Source organism: Phoxinus phoxinus (genome assembly GCF_949152265.1).
Source record: "Phoxinus phoxinus genome assembly, chromosome: 6".
Lineage (NCBI taxonomy): Eukaryota > Metazoa > Chordata > Actinopteri > Cypriniformes > Leuciscidae > Phoxinus > Phoxinus phoxinus.
In genome coordinates this window covers 5,270,967-5,296,245 of record NC_136881.1, presented here as the reverse complement: position 1 = coordinate 5,296,245, position 25,279 = coordinate 5,270,967, and the positions used below count along the sequence as shown (strand labels likewise).

The 25,279-nt window shown below is 39.5% G+C and overlaps 2 protein-coding genes across 2 annotated transcripts in view; one reads left to right on the top strand and one right to left on the bottom strand.

Moving 5' to 3' along the window:
- The window catches only part of fn1b (fibronectin 1b), a 23,260-nt gene extending 6,505 nt beyond the window's left edge, over positions 1 to 16,755 (top strand). Inside the window, exons 13-45 of the mRNA XM_079614775.1 lie at positions 1,566 to 1,678; positions 2,447 to 2,615; positions 2,740 to 2,916; positions 3,068 to 3,196; positions 3,464 to 3,553; positions 3,693 to 3,887; positions 4,813 to 5,091; positions 5,260 to 5,523; positions 5,621 to 5,715; positions 5,866 to 6,034; positions 6,240 to 6,326; positions 6,859 to 7,050; positions 8,748 to 8,936; positions 9,063 to 9,152; positions 9,253 to 9,519; positions 9,599 to 9,715; positions 9,817 to 9,990; positions 10,081 to 10,236; positions 10,353 to 10,466; positions 10,700 to 10,999; positions 11,104 to 11,291; positions 11,576 to 11,663; positions 11,759 to 11,941; positions 12,238 to 12,327; positions 12,454 to 12,633; positions 12,734 to 12,823; positions 13,944 to 14,422; positions 14,500 to 14,638; positions 14,743 to 14,904; positions 15,005 to 15,130; positions 15,210 to 15,316; positions 15,481 to 15,570; positions 15,775 to 16,755. Of these exons, the coding sequence (XP_079470901.1) occupies positions 1,566 to 1,678; positions 2,447 to 2,615; positions 2,740 to 2,916; positions 3,068 to 3,196; positions 3,464 to 3,553; positions 3,693 to 3,887; positions 4,813 to 5,091; positions 5,260 to 5,523; positions 5,621 to 5,715; positions 5,866 to 6,034; positions 6,240 to 6,326; positions 6,859 to 7,050; positions 8,748 to 8,936; positions 9,063 to 9,152; positions 9,253 to 9,519; positions 9,599 to 9,715; positions 9,817 to 9,990; positions 10,081 to 10,236; positions 10,353 to 10,466; positions 10,700 to 10,999; positions 11,104 to 11,291; positions 11,576 to 11,663; positions 11,759 to 11,941; positions 12,238 to 12,327; positions 12,454 to 12,633; positions 12,734 to 12,823; positions 13,944 to 14,422; positions 14,500 to 14,638; positions 14,743 to 14,904; positions 15,005 to 15,130; positions 15,210 to 15,316; positions 15,481 to 15,570; positions 15,775 to 15,852 (5,366 nt within the window). The 3' untranslated portion in view covers positions 15,853 to 16,755. The remainder of the gene's footprint in view (positions 1 to 1,565; positions 1,679 to 2,446; positions 2,616 to 2,739; positions 2,917 to 3,067; positions 3,197 to 3,463; positions 3,554 to 3,692; positions 3,888 to 4,812; positions 5,092 to 5,259; positions 5,524 to 5,620; positions 5,716 to 5,865; positions 6,035 to 6,239; positions 6,327 to 6,858; positions 7,051 to 8,747; positions 8,937 to 9,062; positions 9,153 to 9,252; positions 9,520 to 9,598; positions 9,716 to 9,816; positions 9,991 to 10,080; positions 10,237 to 10,352; positions 10,467 to 10,699; positions 11,000 to 11,103; positions 11,292 to 11,575; positions 11,664 to 11,758; positions 11,942 to 12,237; positions 12,328 to 12,453; positions 12,634 to 12,733; positions 12,824 to 13,943; positions 14,423 to 14,499; positions 14,639 to 14,742; positions 14,905 to 15,004; positions 15,131 to 15,209; positions 15,317 to 15,480; positions 15,571 to 15,774) is intronic.
- Positions 16,738 to 25,279, bottom strand: atic (5-aminoimidazole-4-carboxamide ribonucleotide formyltransferase/IMP cyclohydrolase). Its single transcript, XM_079614776.1, has 15 exons — positions 25,155 to 25,279; positions 24,367 to 24,493; positions 24,111 to 24,254; positions 23,565 to 23,653; positions 22,756 to 22,907; positions 21,082 to 21,238; positions 20,864 to 20,989; positions 20,047 to 20,154; positions 19,850 to 19,935; positions 19,596 to 19,685; positions 18,933 to 19,058; positions 18,489 to 18,581; positions 18,209 to 18,391; positions 17,509 to 17,664; positions 16,738 to 17,315 (listed from the first exon to the last, which is right to left on the bottom strand). Exons 1-15 carry the CDS (start codon positions 25,168 to 25,170, stop codon positions 17,196 to 17,198), a joined length of 1,773 nt encoding a protein of 590 aa, XP_079470902.1. The 5' UTR covers positions 25,171 to 25,279; the 3' UTR covers positions 16,738 to 17,195.

Here is a 25,279-nt window from a genome sequence, read left to right as displayed (position 1 = left end):
GATTCATAAATTAGGCCTGTGTGGTTGGCGCAAATGCATTTTGTGTAACATGTATGAATTAAAGAGTAAAGAAAGATGGATTGGAGATGCTGTTTCTTTTCTTCGTTGTAAGCCTGACATTTTTTAGTGGCTTTCAAAAAGTGTTGGGGACAAAATCAACTTTTGCTAAAAGTAGTGGGGGCATGTCCCACCCGTCCCACCTGGAAATGACGCCTGTGCAACAGTCACTTTCCCGCAATTACCCTCCTTTAACTTGACTAACACTTGATTATGCATGTTTGTTTTTCTTTTAAAAGCCTCAAATGGTCCCACTAAAAGAGCTGTCACCCATCGTTTACCAATCAACAACCTCTTTGAAATTCAGCAGATGTAGATCAACCTCCATCTAACCTCTCTTCAGGGAAAACATTAACCATTTGAAGTTAGGCAGATAGGACAGAAATGGCTTTTTTGTTCTAAAGATGTTTAGGAGAATGTCTGGGCTTCTATTTTTTTTAAAAAAAGAAGAAGAAGAAGAAGAGAGAGATACATTTAATTTACTAGAGCTTTCAATCTTCCAAAAGTACCATAGAAAGTAGTCTATATGATTTGTGCACTACTGTATATTTCACATCTTCTGAAGACAAATGACAGCTTTGTGCTAGAAATGGAGTAAAATTTTAGTCGTTATTCATTGAAAATCATGCCTTTGAACAATGTTAGATTTTAATTTTAATCTTTGGTTTTGGCATCTGTTAAGAGTTTTATTTTAGTCTATGTTTATGGCAAACTTGTGCAAAATACCACAGGTGATTCTCAAACAGCATTTATAGCTTTCAATACCATGGTTTGATGTTCAGTTGTGATTCTTTGCAACCAAATGGCCTGTTGGAGTAGCAATAAGTAATGTAAGACAGTTTGCTGTTTGTCAGCAGTTGGCGTTTTTTCAAGGAAAGTGTGAGCTGCATTTTTACGTCCTTGACAGAACCAAAAAAGGACAGCTGCACTTATGTACTTAGACCATCTGTAAATGATTGTCTTTAACACTGTATTGAAGGTTGTGCTTTTGAAGGGCCACTGTGAATTTGTATCTGGGCGACCATCTTCCTGTGTCTGTATAATTTTGGTTTTGACACCACAAAGACTGATGTATTTTCTGCCAGAGGTGAAGGGGACATCAGAATTGTTCAGAATGACCTCACCGCGTTGAATTGCATGCAGCTGTTAACCAAATTTTGTGAAGGCCTGGGGATAATAAAGGGTAAAGTGGTGCAGAATGTTATGGACAGGTGTGATTTTTAACACCGCACCCATGCAATCATCCTCTGAACTGTTTAACGCCCCTCACTTGACAAACTGGGGTCATTTTGTTCCATTTTCAGACATCTGGCCAGACAAATGATTCGATGAGTCCAAACTTCTTTTCATATTCTTAATGTGAAACAGACTGTTTTCAAAGACTTCTTTGTTTTCCTTTCCTTCTCTGTGAATTAAATACAACTGTAGAGTAAATGGCCTTTACAATATGAAACTATAGCTAATCAGTCAGTTAACAATCATTATTTGTTTATCCTCCTCCTCAAAAGCTCCTGTTCGGGTCATCATCACAGAAACTGGAAATCAGCCGAATTCCCATCCCATCCAATGGAACGCTCCCTCGTCTGCCCACATTACGCAATACATCCTCAAGTGGAGAGTCGTAAGTCTTTTTGTTTTGTACTTTTCAGATCTGGATTTTTTTATGTCAGTAAAGAATATTCCAACTGCATCGATTTTTATCCAGATTCCTGGAACGAGAGACATTTTGTCCCTTCAGAGAATGTTTGTGTACCTACCTCGGCGAGGGATGATCGCTTAAATACTAAAAGTACAGGATGAGATTTCATCACACACAAACAAGCCAAAGTCCTTGAACTAAAAAACACACACGGACTTCAGTGGAAAGTTGCAAAATTGTGCATCTTTGTTCTTATTAGAAGAAAGAGGCTTTCTAGAATTTAAATAGCAATTTATCTAAATTTATCTATCTTTATCTAATTTATCTATTTCTGTTTTTTGCAAGATTTGTCAGAGCTGTTTCAAGGCCTGTAAATAAAGCAAAATAATGCACCTTTTTCACATTTCTGGGGTTCTCAGAAGTTCAATTTAAACTTTTATAGCAGTGAACGGTAGACGCCAGCAACATTTTTTTTTTTTGCGTTTTCATTTGCACAAATTACAAAAGAAAAAATCCACTACAGTGTTTTCCACATATTTCCAAAACAGAAAAAAATATAGAGATTGATTACAGCAGTCAAAAGAAAGAATGATGTCAAATTTACCATCACTCCCTCAGCCGTTGTATTAGAAACACCCTCGCGCAGTATTAACTTGTTTTTGTATAGCCTTGTAACTGTATAAATCTGTTATTTTTTGAGCTAAATATTTTTTCTAGATTTTTTCAGCGTGTAAAATTTTCCTTTTGCAGAAAAATACACAAAGAGCCTGGAAGGAGGCTACCATTCCTGGCCACATCAACTCCCACACCATTTCAGGGCTTAAACCAGGTTTGACCTATGAGGGTCAACTGATCAGCATTCTGCGCTATGGACCTAGAGAGGTCACTCGCTTTGACTTCACCACTACATATGGCTCTCGTATGTAGATTTTTAACTTTTTATCATCTTCAATTCTTTATTTTTTTTCTATAGGAATTTAAAAAACCTTACAATTGAAACAAAACATGAAAACTTAATTTAACATCATTCCCAATTTTTGCAGTGGCCAAAGCAGAGGGTGAGACCACCCAGCCCGAGCCGGAGGTGGACACATCAGAGTCCGTTACCGAAATCACCTCCAGCAGCTTCGTCATCTCCTGGGTATCTGCATCCGACACAGTGTCTGGATTTAGAGTGGAATATGAACTGTCAGAGGATGGAGCACAGCCAAGTGTGATTGGTGAGTAATAGTTGGAGACATGCCACTAGGTGAAAAACTGTATATTACTGTGAATAACAAACTGATTACACGCTTGATGAATATAATTCTCAGGTTTTCTAGTGACTTTGTAAAATTTTATTTATTACTCTTTTTTTCCCCCATTACACAGACCTCCCAAGAACAACTACATCATTGAACATCCAAGATCTTCTGCCTGGCCGTAGGTACAACGTCCAAGTTTTTGAAGTCAATCCAGAAGGAGAAACAAATCGCATTCTGTCAACATCTCAGACCACTGGTAAGGTGACCATCACTGTGGACAGGGTTCAAAATTTACTTTTTGAGACAATTTAAAAGCCATGAATATTTCTTACCAGGCGTTAAAAACAGTATTGTGCATTATTTAATTAAACTATTTTATTTAGCCTAGATGTTTTTCACATTGCATTTGCAGACCAAACAGCAAAGTTTATTTTTTTTATGTGAATTTGTTGTTAAAATTTTGATGCTAAGAATGGGTTGCCACATGAAGTTCTTGGTGAATAAATGAACCGTCTATTAACAGCACCTGACACTCCAACCGAATATGAGGTCTCAAATGTCCAGGATACGTCCATCATGATAAGATGGTCCAAACCACAAGCACCTATAACTGGTGAGTATATTTGTGTACCAACATTTGTGAATTAAGATAATAATTTTATTCTTAAATTGCATTTTTAGTATGTCTGCTGATAATGTACATGAATGTGGAATAGGCATCAACAATTTTTTCATGTAATGTGTGTGCGCAGGCTATCGTGTGGTGTACAGACCCTCAGTCGAGGGCAGCAGTACTGAGCTCATCCTCCCCAACACTCAAACAATTGTGAAACTGAGTGACCTTCGACCTGGCTTGTCATACAATATCAGTATTTACTCAGTGGAAGACAACTTGGAGAGTGAACCTTTGGTCCTACAGGCCAGCACCACTGGAGAGCAACAGCCTGGTAAGAGTTCAGAATATCCTTTTTTGGGATCCTCTTTAATTGAAAGATATAGTATAAAGTGACAGGAAATTATTTGGAGATGAATTGTTGCATGTATTTTCAGTTAGTTCAACATGTGTATTCTTACCTCTGATTGTGTCAAAATGTTTTACACCCACACACTCCTAGTATTTAATGTCTGCATTTTAGTTCAAACAACTTTATTTACTCAATTTCTCTAAGCTAGTGAAAGTGCTCAAGTTTCTCACTCACGTGTAAAGATGTCTGCCAGTTCTCTGCCTCCTCACGCTGAGAGCTGACTATAGCAAATGCCTGAGCTGGGAGATTTAGTGCTTAGTCAGAGCCAAAACAACTTTATAAGGATGGACTGGGACATTTTGAGTGTCTTTCTGTTCTTGTCTTGCCAGTTGACGTCTTTTTACCAAAAACACACTTCCTTATGAGAACTGTGAAAAGTCTTTTCTTCCTTGTGTGATCATCTTGTTTTTCTTTTGAAGCCAAGAACTCTTTTACTTTTTTGAACTCCAAGAAAGCATCCGTTGATTACCTTGATAAATAATCCAGCAAAAACCAGCATGAATTCCATGTTGGTTTATGCTGGTCTACCTGGTGGTCCAGGTTGGTTTATGCTGGTGGACTAGCATAGTCATGCTGTTCTCAAGCAAAACTAAGCAGGTGTAGCTGGTTCGCCATGACTCCCGCTTCCCATGCTGGTCCCAGCATGCAAAACATGCTGGTGACCAGCTATTTTTCAGCAGTGGATATAGACATTTCCGTTTTTTCTTATACTTATGGTTAGGATTTGAACAGACTCCTAATCCTAGCTTGCCCAAATGACTTTTGTGTTTACATTACTGATCATTCATACCTTTCCTTGTAGTAGAGCACTGAAAGATTACCATTTTGCTTTCTACCTCATTAACAGAGGAGGTCCAAGCTCCCACAGACTTGCAGTTTTATGAAGTTACCGATGTCAAGATCACCATCACCTGGACTGGTCCTCCTAATGAGGTCTCAGGATACCGCGTGACCTTTGCGCCTGTAAGCACAGACGGCCGGACCCAGAGACCCCTTCAGCTTCCTGTGACGCACAATGCTTACGCCGACCTCACGCACTTGCACCCTGGCACACTCTACCGCTTCCATATTTATGCAGTCGCCGGAGGAGTGGAGAGTGAACCTTTGGTTGGGGAGAAATCTACGAGTAAGTGACATTCATACATTTGTCTTTGAGCTGTTCCTGATCTAAAGTGCAACTAACAAAAAGTTGCTAAATCTGTTTATAGTTAGGAGTATGTCATACATACCATCTAGGTCAAAGATTTCATTACATTGCCTATGTAAACATCAATTCAACATTCTCCTCCCTCAGAGCCCGATGCCCCTACCGACCTGCGCTTCACTGATATCACTGACAAAAGCGCTCTGGTCATGTGGTCTGTCCCCAGAGCTCAGGTCACAGGTTATCGTCTATTCATCAGCATCGGCAGCTCCAGCCCCACACAGCAGAAGATCCCTGGCCACGTGTCTCAATACAAGCTCAGCAGCCTTCAGCCTGATACAGAGTACAGAGTCACTCTGCACTCAGAGCAAGGGAACACGCTCAGCGAAGGAGTCACTGATGCCTTCAGAACATGTGCGTAACCTTTACTCCTGAGGTGAAACAATAGAGTAATAGTGCCCTCCAAGGAGTGTCCATTTTAATTATCCTCTCTTTTGCTTTTGTTCTCCAGCTCAGCCAACGGGTAAGGCTCCTCGATTCACCACTGATGTCACCGACACGGCCATCATCATTACCTGGATCCCTATAGCACGATACAGCTACAGGGTATAAACACATTATTTACAATTTGCTGGTTTTCACATTAGCATTTCAATGTAAAACATTTCCAGAAAAAAAAAACGTATGTATTTCCCTGTGATGTTTCAACATTGACTTCCTATCTTAAGATAGTCTTAATATGTGCCCTTCTTTCAGATGTCTGTGAGGCCCAGCCAAGGTGGTGAGGCTCCCAGAGATGTGACCTCTGGGGATGGCACTATTTACTTTTCCGGTCTGACTCCAGGATTGGAGTATACCTACAGCTTGCAGCCCCTGCTCGATGGCCGAAAGAGTGGCAACCCTATCACAAATAAAGTTGTGACATGTAAGTTACTGATAAGTCTAATTCAAGTCAATCCTACTTTGTCCGAAAGCTCTTAATGTTAGAGAGCAAAACGTTTATTACTAGACCTCTGACAGAGATTAAATGAAATGTTATTCAAGATACTTTTCGCCTGTATTGTAGGGCTTAAAGTAGTAGGAACATTTTCTAATGTTGAACTTCATTCCTCTCTGCTCTGCCACAATAGCCCTATCCCCACCAACTGACCTGAATGTGGTGTCTAACCCTGTCACTGGTAACCTCCATGTCAGATGGAGCAGAACCAACAGTCCGGGTAAATATTGACTGTACACCCACTTCTTATCCTTGTTCGCCCTTTCTTTGAAGCATGCTATTAGACCTTGGTCATCTGTGTAGGCCGTGTGTGTATGTGACTGGTTGCAAATATTTAGGTTGAATTTTATCCCATTACTTCTCCTTGGGAATCTTCCTTTGCTCCCACTATTCTTTGTCTGTTTATTTATCTTTCATCTGTTTGTCATGTTTATTATTACATTTAGTGCGTTTAATTGTAACTCTTTCTGTTTTTTGTACATGTTAAACCCTACACACTGTCTGTTAGCATTTATTTTTATCCCGTTATTCATTGTATTACAAAATATATCTATATATATAAACCATAGTTTATTGAACAACACCATGGTGTTCTTTAGAGAACCTATATACATAATTAACCTAACCCTATGGTATATAAATATGGTAATCAAATGGTATTACCGCTTCTCAACCATAGTACCTTCACAATGCTATTTCGTAAGGGTCCATTTCTATTTGTTATACTTAAAATATCCCCTTTATCCTCTCAGATATAACTGGCTATAGAGTGACGTGCACACCAACCGATGGGCACCGTGGAACTACTCTAGAGGAGATTGTTCAAGCGGAAGAAACCTCATGTACTCTTGACAACCTGAGTCCTGGAGTTGAATACAATGTCAGTGTCTACACAGTTAAAAACCACCTAGAGAGTGAGCCTATCTCAACCACCATCACACAAGGTAAGACTTATTGTGAGATTTAGAAGATTTGTAAGATTTATTGTGAACAGTATAGTAATAAGATAATTAAAGGTACGTTCAAGCCATGCTATGCTGGATCAAAACCACCATGACTGATCCAGAGAATCACCTGATTATCATAGACCTGTAGATTTATAAATTCACCCTCTCAAGACACCCAGCCAAAAAGAGGTGTAAAGAGGTGTTCACATTGACAGCAGTTTGGCATATATGCTTGCTATTTGCTGCTTTTAATGCAAGCAATAACAAGCACTGAATAGGAACAACAAGCACATCTTACCAGACGGCATGTTATATACGTTATGTGGAAGCTAAACCACCATTGATCCATTTTTAGTGCTCAAGGCCAAAATAGTGATAACTAATGGCTCACACCTCACAGGGCTCCAAACTGCTGCCAGTATTCACCCAAAAGTCTCCAGCCCTGAACTATGTCCACTGCACCATATAATCCCACCACATAATCCTCTTGTTAAATGCTGCACCACACACACCCTGTACAGATACACAAAGACTGATGCTTTTAATACAGAGCTATTAATTACTAAGAATGCAATTCCTTGGCATGCAATCTGTTTGTGCATCATGAAAATAATTGTGTAATTCTCAACAAGCATGGCTGTTTCACTTATGGTTATAAATGTTAGAAAATATCTATTGCAGTTGATAGTTGCTAGAAAAGTTGGAGCTTGACAATTTTTTTTGTAGTATGCTTGACATATTTTTTGTAGTATGACTAATTCAAATCAAAAGCCTGTTTATTTGATCATTATTGTGTGCATGTCTTGTGATTATTAATTAGCTATTAGCATTTGTTAGCATTGATGGCATGAGAACAATAATTTGCTACTTGTCTTAATTATTCAATGTCATTGCTTCTGTGTGTCTTGTCTTCTCTCTCCCTTCCCAATGAATGCAACTTTGTAAACCGATTAAAGACGTGCCCAAGGTGGGTGATCTCAGTTTTGTTGATTTCACGGATACCACGATCGGAATTAGATGGACCCCACTAAATTACCCAGCGGTTACTGGATACCATATAACAGTTGTTACAGCCGGCCAGAGATTTCCTATTTTAGAGGACATGGTGAACTCCTCCGTCAACTATTACACTATTCATGGACTGGAGCCAGGCATCAATTATGAAATCAGTGTGTCCACCATTACAGATGAGGCGGAGAGCGTGCCCTCAGTGATCACACAGCAAACCCAAACTGGTGAATTATCCCACATAGGTTTATTATTACATTTCGGAGGGTGGGAGTAAAAGAAGTAGGAAAGGAATGGAGAATATGGACGTAAAAGAGAGGCCGAGACCCTCTTCCCCCAACCATAATTCGCTCAGACCAATTCATTTCATTATTTCCTCGCTAACCAAGATTGTTAGCAATTTGCTATTTCCCAAACTCAATGTACCTTTTTTAATCAATAATATGCTTACATCAGAATATACTGATGAATTTCTAGGAATATCTTTGCATTTGCATTCACTAGGTGGGGAATCTTTTTGTTTGTCCTGATTGTATTCTTGTTTCATGTTAATAAGAAAAGGTTATATTAAGCAAATATAATATTAATTGAAATGTTTTTTTTTTTAGCATACACATTTCAATCCATGCTGACAAACTTTTTACTTAGTTTATGACTTTATTCTCTCTCGATGACCTCTTGATTAGCTGTTCTAGCCCCCACAAACCTGTACTTTCCTGAGGTGGGATCAGACTCCATGCATGTGTCATGGACCGCACCTTCTGTTCATCCATCCGAAATTAGTCGTTTTGTCATCCGCTACCATCCCACAAACAACGATGATGACACTCAGGAACTCAACGTAGGAGGAGGCACCAATAGCTTAATCCTTCAGAGTAAGAGTTTACAAATGCTTTCTTTATTTCACCCTTTAGGAAACAAATCACAAGATGGATATTTCATGTGCATCTCACAGTCCAAACACGTTTCACCTGCTGATTCAGATTTTTTTCTCGATTCAGGTTTGCTGCCAAACACAGAGTATCTGGTGAAAGTAGTGTGCGTCTATGATGACAAAGAGAGTGAACCTGTAACTGGTATTCAGAAAACAAGTATGTATTTGGAAATAACAAATGGTATTCAGTTATTAGGTTCTTACCACTTCAAGTCCATCAGTTCTTCCACTTAATTTTTTTCTCCTCATTCTCACAGAACTGGACTCCCCGACAAAGCTGGACTTCTCTGATGTCTCCACCAACTCATTTACTGTGCACTGGATGGCCCCACAAGCCGTCATTACAGGTTACCGTCTACGCTATCAGCCAACAAGGGATGGGCGCCCTAAAGATGAGAGACTTTCCCCGACAAGAAATCACTTCACACTGGGGAACCTGGCCCCCGAGACAGAGTACGATGTCTATATTTATGCAGTCAGCAGCAATATAGAGAGTCTACCTCTTACTGGAACGCAAGCAACTGGTGAGAAGTTAGAAATTAATAAAAAAAAATTGTTAATCTTTGTGAGGTAGATTGATGTGACTCTTGTTTCTTTCTGTAGTCTCTGACGCTCCCACTGACCTGGCGGTGACGTCCTCCACTCCCACTAGCATCATCATCTCCTGGGATGCCCCTGCAGTCACTGTACGCTACTATAAGATCACACATGGAGAAACAGGTATGACAAATGGTTTAAAATGTGTTTGTGGTGTTGTGTTCTTTTGCTGCAAGTTTACTGGAACTTGTAAATGCAGTTGATTCTTTCTGATTGACTCCCAGGCGAAAGAGATGCACCCAGAGAGTTCACTGTTCCAGGAACAGAGTCCACTGCTACCATCCTGGGCCTGAAGCCAGACACCGATTACACCATCACGCTGTATGCCGTGACAGGCAGAGGTGACAGCCCAGCCTCCAGCACACCAGTCATCATCACACACAGGACTGCAGGTGGAAGTAAGTGCTCATGCACAAGTCATTTGTATCTATTGCGGATTCTGACCACTAGCTTACCACAACTTTCTTGTGACTGTATTGTCTTCTCAGGTATTCCATCCCCAACAGATTTAGATGTTACTGATATTCAAGACAATACCTTGACTGTCCGCTGGAGCCCAGCTACAGGTCCCATCACAGGGTATAAAGTAACAGGGACACCCAAGGGTGGGCAAGGTCCTGCGTTCTCTGAGCTGGTCGGCCCTGGTGAGACATCTCTCGCTCTTTAACCTTTTATCAATTTGTTTTCCTTCTCATGACCTTGAAGCATTAGTTCAGTACTTGAACGTGGAATAATAACTATTCTGTTTCTGCCTTTTTAGAGCGTACTGAAATTACCATCAGTGGCTTGGTACCCACCCTGGAGTATACAATAAATGTAATTGCTCTCAGCCGGGAAGGAGAGAGCACCCCAGTGGTCCAGAAAGCTACAACAGGTTATTGTTACTTTTAGCATATTTAACTTTTTAACATTTGAAATCATAGTTCAGGTCTAACTTGTCTATTGGAACAACCTGAAGATAAGTGTCTTTGCTCAAGGGGTCAATGATTCATGGCTTGTTTCTTGCGGGATTTGAACCAGCATCCTTTCAGTTAATAGTGCTGAGCTCTAGCAACTATGCTAAACCACCCTACATACTCCCTTAACGCTTCCCTTCCAAATCTCTAGCTACTTTGCAGCATCCAAGTGACCTGACCTTCTCTGATGTGGACTCCACCTCCATGCTTGTGACATGGGATATTCCACGGGTTCCAGGAGTGACATCCTACAGGGTTCTGTACTCTAGTCCAGAGGAGGGAGAACGAGAGTACCAACCAGCCCTAAGGGGTCGTGATAACAGTGTGGTTCTCCAGGGTCTGCGCCCAGGAACCAAGTACATTGTTAAAGTCATTCCCATGAAAGGACGTTACCCAGTCCGTACCCTTGAGGGTATTCAGCACACTACCCATGAAGAGACTAAGCCCACTGGTATGGCATATTGTAATTCAGCTTAGATTTTTAAGATAGTAAGTTAATGGGGTTGAGTGTTATGGGGGATCTTTCCTGATTTTTTGTCCTTTCGCCTTTCTCAGCTGTTGCTGCTCCGACCAATATCCAGTTCCTCAACATCAGTCCATCTTCCTTTATTGTGGCATGGCAGGCACCCAGTGGCAGACTTTCTGGCTACCGTGTGGTGGTCTCCCCAAAGAACCAGCATCCCATACCCAAAGAAATGAATGTTTCACCTGACTCTACACAAGTCTTAGTGCCTGGGCTTATGGTAATATGTCTACCTTCTCACACTTTACAAATACATTCATCTTTTGCGAACACACAAGTAACAAGTTAAATCAGCAGAGTGATCTATTGCCAGGGACAATGTTCAAATATAAGTATCAATTATCCCAATAAACAGGTAATAAATATAGGATGTTTGACACATTGGTCGTTGCATTTCAATGTTTTTGTTCCAAAGAAGTCATAAGAAAATGAGTCAAAGCATTTGCCATGTTTAACCAACTAACTAATCTATCTCGGTCTTAAATATCTGCTGTTTACTTCCAGGTGGCCACCGCTTATGATGTATATGTCTATGCACTGAGGGGTTCAGATAGTAGTCCTCCTCTCACTGGAGAATGCACCACTCCAGACAGTAAGTGGGTTTCCCATAATATGAATTAAAGTACAGTGATTTTTAGTATTGGTATCCTGTATTAAATGGAAGCTATAATCTCTTTGGCTCCACAGATATAACCCCTCCTCGCCGAGTCCGTATCACTGATGTGAAAGACACCTCATTTACTCTTACATGGCGCATCGTCAATAATGAGCCAATGACAGGTTTCTATATTGAAGCTACACCCAAACATGGAGGATACCCCACCTTCAGACAGACTATTCCTGCTGACACACTAACCTACGTTGTCACTGGTAAGCTAATGTACATAATCCAAGTAACACCTTATAGGCCATCAGTTTCAACATTGATGGTAAACCACTGTTAGCTCAATGAGTAAACTAAACCTGGAATTATGAACTTCTTTGGTAAGTTACTTCAAATAATAACATTATATTACCATTATGGTATTGTCCAAAATCTATAGCGTGAACATGGTCAATTTTTTATTGTTGCATCCTGATTGGTTTAGAATAATGAAGATTGGTTTCAGAACTTATTTTACCATGTTTTGGAGTATTGCTGTTTAATGAAATAATTCATACTTCAGGTTTGCAGCCAGGTGTCTTGTATGTGGTCAACATGTACACACTGAACGGAAATAGTCGAAGCCCTCCATTCACAATGTCTGTAACCACAGGTACAGCTAAGCAAATTTGTCCATGTGGGAAGAATAATACACTGTATTAATGCTAATGCATGAAGTCTCAAAATAAATTGATTGACATTGCCCAGAATGACCTTTATGAACTTTATATCATCACAGCTGTTCCGTCTCCCACCAACCTTCAGTTCACCTCCCTGAACCCCAATTCCATCTCGTTTACTTGGCAAGCCCCTCCAACACAAATTACAGGATATTACATCACTTATGAAGAATCAGGTGGTCCGCCTCGTGAGCTTATACCACCTCCTAACGCTGACCAGAACTATGCCACCATTACTAGTAAGACCCAGACTGCATCACGTTACACCCACATGTGGTACACATAGATGTTAGAAAACAAATTTCAAAATGTGACCATATTGTGATATTTTAAATACAGGTCTGAAACCAGGCACCGAATACATCATTAAGATCATTGCCCTAATGAATTCCAAGAGAAGTGCACCACTGGTTGGCAAAGCCACAACTCGTAAGTGTTTGCTCATATAAAAACATTGATTTTCCTCATTTGTAAGGATAAAAACATCTGCTCAATGAATAAATGTAAATCGTTAATCCACATATTGATACATAAGGTGTACTCCATTATGCTTTGTTGCCGAATGGAACACATTTTGTTAAACTAGCCAACTGTATTTTATAAAAGCTTTGACATTGCACTCGCTTGCCTTTTACAAGTAAAAGATACTGGTAACACTTTACAATAAGGTTCATTTATTAAACATTAGTTAATGTATTAACTAACATGAACTAACAAAGAGCAATACATTTGTTACAGTATTTATTAATCTTTGTTAATGTTTGTTAATATAAATAAAGCTGTTCATTGTTTGTTCATGTTAGTTCACAGTGCATTAACTCATGTTAACAAGATTTTAATAAAGTATTAGTAAATGTTGAAATTAACATGAACAAAGATGAATAAATGCTGTATAAGTGCAGTTCATTATTAGTTAATGTTAACAAATGAAGTTAACTAATGTTAACTAATGAACCTTATTGTAAAGTGTTACCAAGATACTTTGCTAAGCCATAGTTTTTCTTAGTTGCAGTGCTTAGCTTCTAAATGGTAAAATGCATTTAGAACTGAAATGCAAAATGAAGGAAAAATTGCATTTACCGGTAATGTTGCTTAATTGACACACTTGCTAGCTTATCACTTACCTTGTTGATTCAAGCAAAGTGTTCTCTTAGTGGACTACTATGATCAAAAACCTTGATCAGTGTTTAAAGGGCTGGTCCATACTGAATATTTCATCTCACTTTCGCCAATATTTTCACTCTGAGGAGAAGTGTATTCTTCTTTTTAGCCTTACACCATATCCAAACCAAACGTGATGTAAAGTATCTTTGTTTTGATATTTAGACTCTCAACTGGTTGGTATAATCATATCATGCACTTCCTCCTCACGGTTTAATTGCAAAACATTGGTTTGAGAAAATACTTGGACCCACCCCCCCCCTTTAAAGTTATGTCAGCAAGTACTGTCATTACTTGACTTGACTTTCAATGCCTTACTGGACTGTAGATGCAACTCTGGCTGCCTCTTTACCTGCTGCTTTGCTTTTAACACCTTTTTCCCGCCCAGAGCTGCTGACTTCTGATCTGCCTAGCCTGCCTCACCTTGGCGGCCCAGACAAGCTGGATGTGCCTGAGCCTGACAACAGAGTTCACGTAGTGGGTCCCACTGGGCATGAATCACCTGATGCACACGGGCAGCACGTGGAGTACACCGAATTCAATAATCAGCCCACTCAACCCAACAGAGGCTACCAGCCTCAACGTCATCAACCTAAACAACCCCGACCCCAGCCTTATGTGCCTCAAGTTGGGGAGACCCTAGTATACATCCCTAAGGTGGGACCCGATGGGGGTCGTGTACCTCAGATTATTCAGGTTAGTGAGAAGCCTGGCGATGGCCATCCTTTTGGTTTTTCAGAGGACAAGACAGGAAGACCGCAAGAGGCTCAGACCCAGACCACCATCTCATGGCAGCCCTTCCAGCAGAGTTCTGGCTATCTAGTGTCTTGTCAGCCCATTACCCATCAAGATGAGAAGTTCTTCCAGGTAAAGAAAGGATGTACAGGATAAGTTACAGATCATCTTACCTTTGCTCTCAAGATTGACCTTTTCTTGTTTTGCAGATGCGTGTCCCAGAAACGTCCACAAGTGCCACCCTGATTGGTCTCACCTCTGGTGCCTCTTATAATGTCATGGTGGAGGCCTTGAAAGGAGCCCTCAAACACAAGATCTTGGAGGAAATTGTCACCGCTGGAAACACAGGTCGAGAAAGGATCTATGAACATTGATGAAAGTTTAAAAATGCACATGCTTATGATGCTTATGCTTTAAATGTTTCTTTATTTTGTTCCCTATAAAATCAACAGTGCCAGGAGATGTTTCATCCAGCAAGGACTCGTGTTATGACACCTTCACAGCCACTTACCATGATGTTGGAGAGGAATGGGAGCGTATGTCTGAGACTGGCTTCAAACTCTGGTGCAGATGTCTTGGCCTGGGAAGTGGACATTTCAGATGTGACTCTTCCAGTGAGTAACTTCACACCTGAAGGTCAAATGGTGGATTTTATTCTGAAGGCAATCCTGTCTATCAAGAGCGTATGCACTCTGAATGCCCGTTTTTACACAGAATGGTGTCATGACAGTGGAAACAACTACCGCATTGGTGAAAAGTGGGAGCGACGGGCAGAAAACGGTCATTTGATGAGCTGCGCTTGCCTTGGCAATGGAAAAGGAGAGTTCAAGTGTGAACCACGTAAGTCCTCCTTCTTCTGTGTAGTCAAGTTTCTTTAGTTGCAAGCAGTGGAATAAAAATGTCTTACATTTCGTTATAGATGAGTCCATATGTTACGATGACGGAAAGATGTACCAGGTCGGAAACCAGTGGCAGAAGGAATACTTGGGAGCAATCTGCACTTGCACATGCTATGGAGGACAGCAGGTATGAACTATTTAATTCACATCCATGATATGCATGGACAACTTATAGAAAGTAAATTTAAAAACAAATAGAAAAGGTCCTACAAAGAGAAATGAGACTTCAAAGAGGGTGTTTCACATTTATATGCTTTAGTCTGAAATGCACTGTGTACATGTTGCTCTTAGGGTTGGCGCTGTGAGAATTGCAGAAAGCCTGGTGCTGAGATAACCTCTGAGCTGCTGAAACCGGTCCGCTTAAACACCGGCCACAGGATGGTGGGTATCTGCCTTCATTCATTCAAGCATTTCAAATGGCCACACAAAATATCTTTAGTTTTTCAAGCTGGGAATGTACCCGTTATATTTTTGGTGAATGTGCAATGAACACTGCATTGCCAAGGTTCATAATACACATTTACATTTATGCATATAATTAGTTCTAGTTTTCATTGTATAACATATTTCCCTTTGTTCTTCCAGAACATTCAATGCCCCATCGAATGTCTCCGACCTGAGCTTCTTGCAGATGCTGTGGCAAAACCCAAAACCCAAGAGTGAAACCTTTCTGACAGAACTGCACCATGACCTCCTGCCCCCATTATGCAATATTTCACATAGGACATAAGAGAACGTACTAAACACATACTGCCTTAAAGCCTCCCTGTTTGTTACCACATCTGTTCAGCTGCTGCTTTACACAATGTCTGTTGTGATGCATCATTCTGTTACGTTGAGGAATTTGTTTGGCTTTTACTTGAGTTTGCTAGTGTGGTTAATACAAATTCCGATTTGTACAGTCCGATTTATTACAGTCTACTTTATACCAAAATTGCAATGGGAAAGAACACTTTCCTTATTACGTGAAGAGGTTTTTTTATACAGATTTCTAGTTAAATTGACCAAATTAAATTGACAAAAAACGAAAACATTATTTTTAAAGGATTTTAGCCTTTAAGAATTGATAGGGCAATTTACAAAAAACTACCATACCAGTATTTTTATCCGATTTTAACCTTTATTAATTGAAATAGGCAAAGTGAGACATACGGTAGTAGGGGAGAAAAGCACTGTTTTATAAGAATGTTAGCGCACCACTGGGGTACCAAATACCAAGTCTAAATTTGATCATCTTTTTTTTCCCCCACATGGCTCATTGATTATTTAGAGTCAGCACTGTTTTTAGATTGATACTGTATGTTAATTTACTAATATTTTGACTATCCCTTCATTCAGAAGTGTCTGCTTGTATAGAATGTTATTTGTTGCATTTGACTGTCAATGTTATACTGTCAACAGTAGTCGCTACTGTTAAATACACTTTTTTGATATTGCAAAACTCATGACAAAAATGTATTTATAAAATTTCACTCAAATCAAATTCTTTTGGAATGAGATTCTAAAGTAAACCTTGCAAAAAACCAAAACATGTCAATAAATGCGATGGAATTTGAGAAACTATAACACGTGTTTGTTTTTATTTTGTAATGCTCATGAAACATTAAAGGCAGCACAGTGGAATGCATTAGGAAGAGTATGGAGGCAATTTCATACAGCAAATGTTGCCGAAAAAAATAAGGACAGCATGGCAGAAATTATGCAAAGAAAACACATTATTATAATAAAATGAACACGAGTGGATCATCTTATTAGTGTATCAGTATTAATGGGATGGATGAAGAATGTTACTAACCATTTAGCAGCAACCAAAAAAAAAGGGAAACAACCATTCCAATACTTAAAACTATTGAGTGGACACACTAGCTATTGGGCTAAGTTATGACATATGGGTAGAAACTAGGAAATTACAGTAAAAGATGACCATCTAAAAAGAAAGAAACCCTAAACCTTTGTAACAGTGAAAATAGTTGGATATTTGTATTCAACTGGATGTGTAATGTTTTTCAGTGATGGAAGAGACGGATGTTGGTGTGAACCAGGGTAATACCCAGCTCATTGCAGGCATTGATGACCACCTCATCAGCAGTAGAGCCAGAGGGGGCTGCAATATACTCCACACCACTCTAAAACCATACACAAGATAGAAAATGGTCACTTTGATATGCTGTTCATTTGCCATCTTAAGTATAGACATTTAGAATGTATAATATAGCAACAAATCACTTTGGTGACAAGTATACAAGAGTGGATGGATAAATGAGGTTCATGAATAAAGAAACTATGAATTAGGCTTGGCAACTAGGAGAGGGTGTTTACCCGTTTGGCACGGTCAACATTGTCCCGGAAGGGAAAGAAAGCATCAGAGCTGAGGGCCACAGCCTGCAGAGAACTGATCCAGTTCCTCTTCTCTACCTCTGACAGAGGCTCAGGAATCTCCTCAAACAGAGCCTTCCAAGCCTCCATATCTGGACCCTGATGTACAAACAAATTAAATGTCATCAGAAAACCACCACCTCTCAGCAATCTGCAGAAATACTGACACACAGGTCTGGTTTCACAGTTAGGGCTTGCAAAATGCAATAAAATAAAAAATGCAATGTTATTTCACTAAAAACATAAAATAAAACATGTTCACATAGTGACATGTTCACAATTAAGCACATTTTCCTACCAAATTCTGTCATTTCAAGCATCATTATATTATGTCTTTTGGATTTTGGGGTGAAATGAACCAGACATTTCTTGACAGTTTCCATCAGATTCATCCAAATATTTAGCAATTTTACAATCCTAAATTATCACACACAAAAAAACTGAGAACAAATGAACACTTCTTTTACGCAATAACTCCTCAAATTTCACACAATGATTTGAAAAAGAAAATGTGCATTCTCTGTAAGATCTAGTCAAGTAAGCATGGTTGATGTAGATAATCTCAAAACAGCCAAATATCATCGGATTAATTAAAATGGCTAATATATGCATAGTACAAATGACAAATTGTTGGATACTATACCTCTCCAATTGTTCCACTGACATACTGATCGATGGCATTCGCCATCTCTGCACGCTTAACTCCGCTGCGGAATTTCATATTGAGCACTCTGGGATGGTGCCTGAGCCACCAGTTATCAGCCTTGTCTCCGGCCAGCCGAGTGCAGTGGATACGAGACTGCTGCCCAGCGCCAATGCCAATCACCTAACAAACACAAACCATAATAATGATGATTGCAATTCATTTTCATACATTTAAATGGTTTAAAATGGCATTTGTATTTTCGTAAGTTTTTGGTTACCTGACCATCCTTTGCATAGCACACCGAGTTGGACTGAGTGTACTTCACGGCGATACTTGCTACAATGAGGTCTCGAAGAGCACTCTCAGAGAGCTGCAATGACATCATAATAATATATCATAACTCATCTTCATTCCACAGACCAATCAAATCATAATTGATAAAAACGTGACCAACATTTACTACTACAGAATATTGTTTCACACCCCTAAAACATAACATTAAAAACCTCACCTAAGCTAAAGGTGTTAAATCAATTAAATACTGAAAATTAAAAACCTGAACAATTTACAGTCCTATGTACATGCAATGTAGTAATTCCTCAAAAACCTTAACCCATGTAGTTACCTCGTAATACCTAGGTTTTTTTTTTTTAGGCAAGTACAAAGACTAGTAAGTTATGATTTTACAAACAAACATAAAAGCATTAATGGAGTTTCTCACCTTGCCCTTTGACACAATGTTGCTGAAAAGCTTTGCATCAATGACGGCTCCATTCCTCTTTTGTTTGAGGTTCAAACCAAACAGCACCCTCACCTCCTCTTCATCCGGTTCATAGTCAGGATCCATCTAATTGAACAAGACATACATTATGAAGGCTTAATGACAGAGCAGTGTTGAAGCACATGAGCCATTCTTTTCAGTAACCTTGAAGTACTTGAAATCTATAAATGCTATTCTTTTGAATCAGCAACTGTTCTTAACATTGATAATATGTTTGATCAGCATTAGAATGATTTCTGAAGTAACACTGAAGACTGAAGTAATGATGCTGAAAATTCAGCTTCACCATCCTTGTATAAATTACATTTTAAAATACATTTATATAAAAAAATATATTTAAATTGTAATATTTCATAATGTTACTGCTTTTACAGTATTTTTAAATCAAATAAATGCAGCCTTGGAGAGCATTACTTCCATACTAAATTCACTATTCACCCAGGATAATCAGTATTATTACATGTATTAAAATACCAAAGTACAAAATCCAAAAACCAAAAAGACAATGCAATGTGAAAACGTGGAGCAAACTTGGATAACACAGTCCAGTACTAGTCTGAAGACTATTCTTATGTCTCCTTAAATCAATAAAGCGTGATTTACCCGAAGGACACAATAGTTTCCATTCTTCTTTTTGGATAGAATTCGCAGTGCTTCCTCATCATAACCAGGAGCAACAATACCATCTGACACCTTAAAAAAAAGGTCAAAGTTGAGTATAAAAATGTATAAATAAATGCATCAAGTACCGTATTTGTTAAATAAGAGACTAATGCTTTGAGAGAATATGAACTCTTAGATGCAACTCTTAGTGATGAATGACAAAGTTACTCTTCGTTTCTCTCTCACACACACACCTCTCTGGAGATGATCTTGGCAGTCGGGACATCACAGACGTCAGACAAAGCAATGAAATCTCCAAAGGAGGACATCCTGTCAGAACCTACAAGATATTTTTCCATACTTTTTTAGGCTTAAACATGCCAAACTACACAGGAGATTAATGCTTCTGGTTTGAAAATGAAGTGTGGAGATACATGGAGAGATTTTTCACCTCTGGCTCTGGCGTATGCGGTGGAAAGAGGGGTGAGATCCTTGAGCATGTCATTCACCATACACACCTTGGCCTCGTCTTCACTCAATGGGACGCCAACTGCAGCTCCTAAATGAGAAAATTAGTTTGAGATCTTTTCTGAAACTCTACAACAAAGGCCCTGTTTACACCTAGTATTTGATCGATCGGATCATAAGTGGACGACGCTAAATGCAGGTCTAAAACGCTCTGACCTTGTCCACTTCCAGAGGTAGTTGAAAACGCATTCAACCGGATTGCTTTTGTGGTGTAGACCTTCATGCGGTCAAATGCATTCGAACAGATATTAAAAGACTGCCTACTGCGTAAACATTATGGGAAGCGCACTAGTCAAACAGGATTTAAACTTTGTCGGCTGAAGACCCTAGTTTGGTTTGAAGATGAAAAACGTATCAAGCTCAATATTCTCTCGCCATTCTTGATTTCTAACACTCTCATAGCGTCCGGCTGGTCTTGTGGCTGTCAGAGCAGTGACTAAAGCTGCTGCTCTCCGTGTGTTTTCCGTCATCTCCTTTTGCATTCATATGTTTGTGAGCTTATTTTGTCCATAGATCGATAGACCTGAAAAAAGCCCATACATTCACCCGCCCGTAGACCCTCCCCTGGAAGAAATCAGGACAGAAGTGGTTGAAAAATGGACAAAAGAGACACCAGATGTAAATGGGAATCTGTCTGCCTCATCTACTTGTGATCCGATCGACCAAAACACATCTTAATACCAGGTGTAAACGGGGCCAAAGCTTTCCTGGCATCTGGGAAGCAAGTTTTGTGTTCATACCTGCAGGGCTGACGTGTTTAAATGAAGAGGCGGCTGGCAAACCAAGAGCTCTCTTCAACTCTCTCACCAGCTGCCAGGCGTTCAGAGTGTCACACAGGTTAATGAAGCCTGGAGATCCATTCAGCACTGAGACACGGTCAGAAATGGAAAGGAACATTAATATCATAACTTTTGTGGTTGAATGTTAGTCTGGTAGCAGCATATGCTATCATATATACCAGAGAGTGGAAGTGCTGGGCGTATAGTGTAGAGCTGAGCAGGGGCTTGATGGGGATTCATGCCGTATCGCAAAGGCAGCTGGGAAATTCCCCGACTATATTCACGTCTGAAGTAATCGGAGATGGCCTCGTCGTACTGAGCGGTGTGTGTGAAGGCCTGAGATATCACAAATACCCACACAAAGGCATTTCAACAACTGAAATTTAGTCATTTGTTTATCAAAATAGTAACGCTTAATCAGATTAATGGGTTTATCAAGAACAGATGCAGAGAAACGTCTAGAGAGAAGGGTGGCTAATAAGATACAAATAAATACTGTACGATAATTTAACAGCAGAGGAGACATATGGCGCTTTTCCACTGCATGGTACGGTACGGTTCGGCACGGCACGCTTTGGCGCATTTCCACTGCATGGTACGGTACAGTACGGCTCGCTTCGGCTCGCTTTAAATGGTACCACCTCTGTTGAGGTTCCAAGCGTACCGTACCGATACTAAATGTGACGTGAAAACACTGCAGATCACTGATTGGTCAGACAGAATCGTCACTTCAGCGTCATTGAATTTGCGACACGAGACACTAAACCCGCTAGATTTAAATAGCCAGACAACAGCCAACGCGGTAGCACCTGTTTTTAGAGTATTTACTTGACAAAAAAAAGTAAAAAACAATCAAACAAGAAATGGCTGAATCGTGGTCAGTGGACGAGGTGCAGACGTTCCTCTCGTTGGGTGCCGAGGAGCGGAAGTAGCACAGCTCTTAGCCGCACACGGCTACCACCGGACCTACAATAACGATCAGTCCCACCCACTTTGAAGCGGTACTAACTGCAGTGGAAAAGCAACCGAGCTAAAGCGAACCGAACCGTGCCGTACCGAGTCAAGTCGTACCGCGCAGTGGAAAAGCAAAGCGAGCCGAACCGTTCCGCACTGAATCGAACCGTACCGAGCCGTACCATGCAGTGGAAAAGCACCAATACAATTACATACATAAAATTGACAATAGACAAAAAAGCATCAGCTATTTAAAATGTGGGACCAAAATTGCCAGTTGTGAAACCCTTTATCATCTAAAGTTCCAGTCCTCAAGATCCACCTCCCAGAATGCTTTAGAGGTTTTCCTATTCACCAAATCAAGTCGTCGAGGAGTTTAATCAGATGTTTTAATTAGCGAGACGCCGAGACATTTAAAACATTCTGGTAGGTGGGAGTCTAGGAGTGGAGTTGAGAAACATTGATCTAAAATATTAGATTACCGGTAAGTTATATTATGATTAATAGACTATACTGACTGTTTATTTGAGGTAAAAGGGATTATGAGCAAGTCTATTGCTTAATGGTAACTAACAACAAATCTAAATTCATGTCTGACTCTGAACATGATTTACCATACAAATCAGAGCATTAGCTACTCAGCAACATAGCATCTGTAGTACACATATTTAATTCATTTAGAATTGGAATGAAAGGAGAACTAAATAAACTATTTGTCTATGATCAAAGTCAGTATTACATTACAATGAGTATGTTCTGCATCTATTCATTTTTAATTTTCCTCCAGATTTCACTGGGTTCAGGTCAGGTGGGATTCACTGAGTTTTGGATGAGGACAAAGTTCAGTGGGTCGTCAAAGCTTAATCAAATCTCCTCTCAGATAGGATCGTCCCCGTTACCTTGAGTGCAAGAGTTTTGCGTGTTCCCATTGTGGTATCATGGTTGTCGGAAGATTCCATTTCCTTGGCAACAACATTGTAGTCGGAAGGATCACAGACGACAGTGACTCTGGCGTGATTCTTAGCTGCCGCTCGAAGAAGAGTAACTCCACCTAAATATGATTGTAAGATAAATGGTGAAATTAGAGACAACATGGCGAGCCTGACACAGGCTGCCAAGAAAAAGATGTCCGTGTAACATTTGACCCCAAACACCCCCTCCCCCCCCCCCCTTTTTATATGACATTTTTATGAAAATCAAGCACAATTCCCAGAAGTTCAATACGTTAAAAATAATAAATACAATTCAAAATACAATAAATGCTACCATAAAATTTGCATTGTTAACTAAAACTATTAAAATTGTTTTTGTTAAATGAAATAAAGCTTATATAGAGTAAAGTACAAATGTTAGATGAAAAACAAACTAGAAAATTAGAAATGTGGCCTTGGCAAGTGCTAAAGTGACTAAATTTGAAATAATACATTTAACCTAAACAGAGAGAAAAAAAAATATTCGTATTTTTTAATATACAAAAATCAGTTTATATATGGTTACATGTTGTTAATTGTTATGTAAAAGGCTTTCTGAGACTTAATATAAATGCACAATTTACAGGTAGTTTACCATTACACTCTTTTACCAAATTTATTAACATTAACATACAAAAGCATGGCATTGTTGAATTCAACTCAAGCGAAATACTAAACAAAGGATCAATTATTAACCCCTAAATTAAAACCCTGTGAACAATTAACACAGTACTGACCGATGTCGATCTGCTCAACAGCGTCTTCCACGGTCACACTGGGGGATGCAACGGTCTTCACAAACGGGTAAAGGTTGCACACAGCCACTCTTGAGGAACACAAGTTTAACCAAACATTAGCTACTACTGTCTTTTCTCTTGATGCAATCGTTTAAAAATGATTTACTGGATACAGTATACAAAAACATCCAAACTACAAGTCTGACCTGCCTTGATTGTATCATTACTACCCATACACAGTGCTGCTCATATGACCCCGTCTAAGTGAGATCAAGACTTTGTCACACCACAGCAGCACTATTTGAATTATCAGTGATTAGATTAGCAATGCTGAGTCTTCTACTTCTAACAAAAAAACCAATGGAAAGCATGTTAGCACCACTTAACCAGATTATATCTTGTACTGGTGGCACATGACAATCATCCATGAAATACCATGACCTGAATTTAAAATCTACAAGCAGAATTTGCTAAAAAAACAAGTACCAGTTTATTATTATAACACAGATAGCATTAGAATCGTCTTCTTACTAAAGACAGTATTACCTGACAAGACTAAACCCTAGTTTCTCCATGTCTGCCTTATCAGAGAGGGTTTGTCTAGCCAAAATGCCGGCATGGACAGCGGGATGAAGGGTCTTGACTCTTCCTCCAAGCATCTCAGGAAATCCAGTGAGCTCAGATACATCCCTGTATGAAAAAAAACTAGCCCTTTATTATCATTATTTACTATAGCTGTACGATTTAGTATCTATTCACAGCAACTATAAGTTTGAATGGCATGTGGTAAAAGATGTCTGACCTGACAGTGAGTCCAGCATCTCGGAGAGTTTTGGCGGTGCCTCCTGATGCCACTAATGACAGACCCACTGATACCAGTCGCTTGGCAAACTCCACCAGTCCGGTCTTATCCGACACACTCAGCAAAGCTGAAAGAGACAATCAACAGACAACCATAAACTGTGCATGCAGTAGAAAATACACAAATCTGATATTTGAACAACATCAATTACACATGACGCATCACTTTTGCAAAAAACCAGATTTCTCAATAAAGCAAAACAAAGATGGAATATGATGGCAATACCATAGTATGTTGATACTATGGTACTATAGTAAATAATTACTGTGGCAGTAACATGGTATAATAATCGTTTCAGGCGGTAACATCATGGTACTCTGATACATACCATGACACTAAACTTCATGTAAAAAAGAATAATTAATTAATTCATGCATAACTGTAACGTTACATCTGGGAAGTAATATCATGATATATTTACCCTCAAAACAATACGATGGTACTTTGATACTATAGTAACTTTAAAATTCAGACATCATGGTACTGTCAAAAAGTATGGTATTACCACAGTGCTTTTGGGTTGTTGTTGTTTTATTACAAGTAAGATATCGGATCAGTGGTCAGAATGGGAACTAATTACGCTTTTCTAAATCTGATATTGAAGTTAATATGGAAAAAAAAGGCTGTGACGGACCAACATGCTACATCACCTAACAAAAACAAACACAACGAAAAGTATTTGATTTGTAAGCAGAAGCGTGCAGAAAGTAAAAACGACATAGGATTACCTAGTTCAGATGCCATGCTGCAGGTAAAGCAGAGTAAATTTGAGAGTTGTGCTGTAATGTCTGTCCCGTGCACCGCGCGCTGTTAATGAAAACACGTGGTTGCAATAGTTTTATCCGCGTGGAAG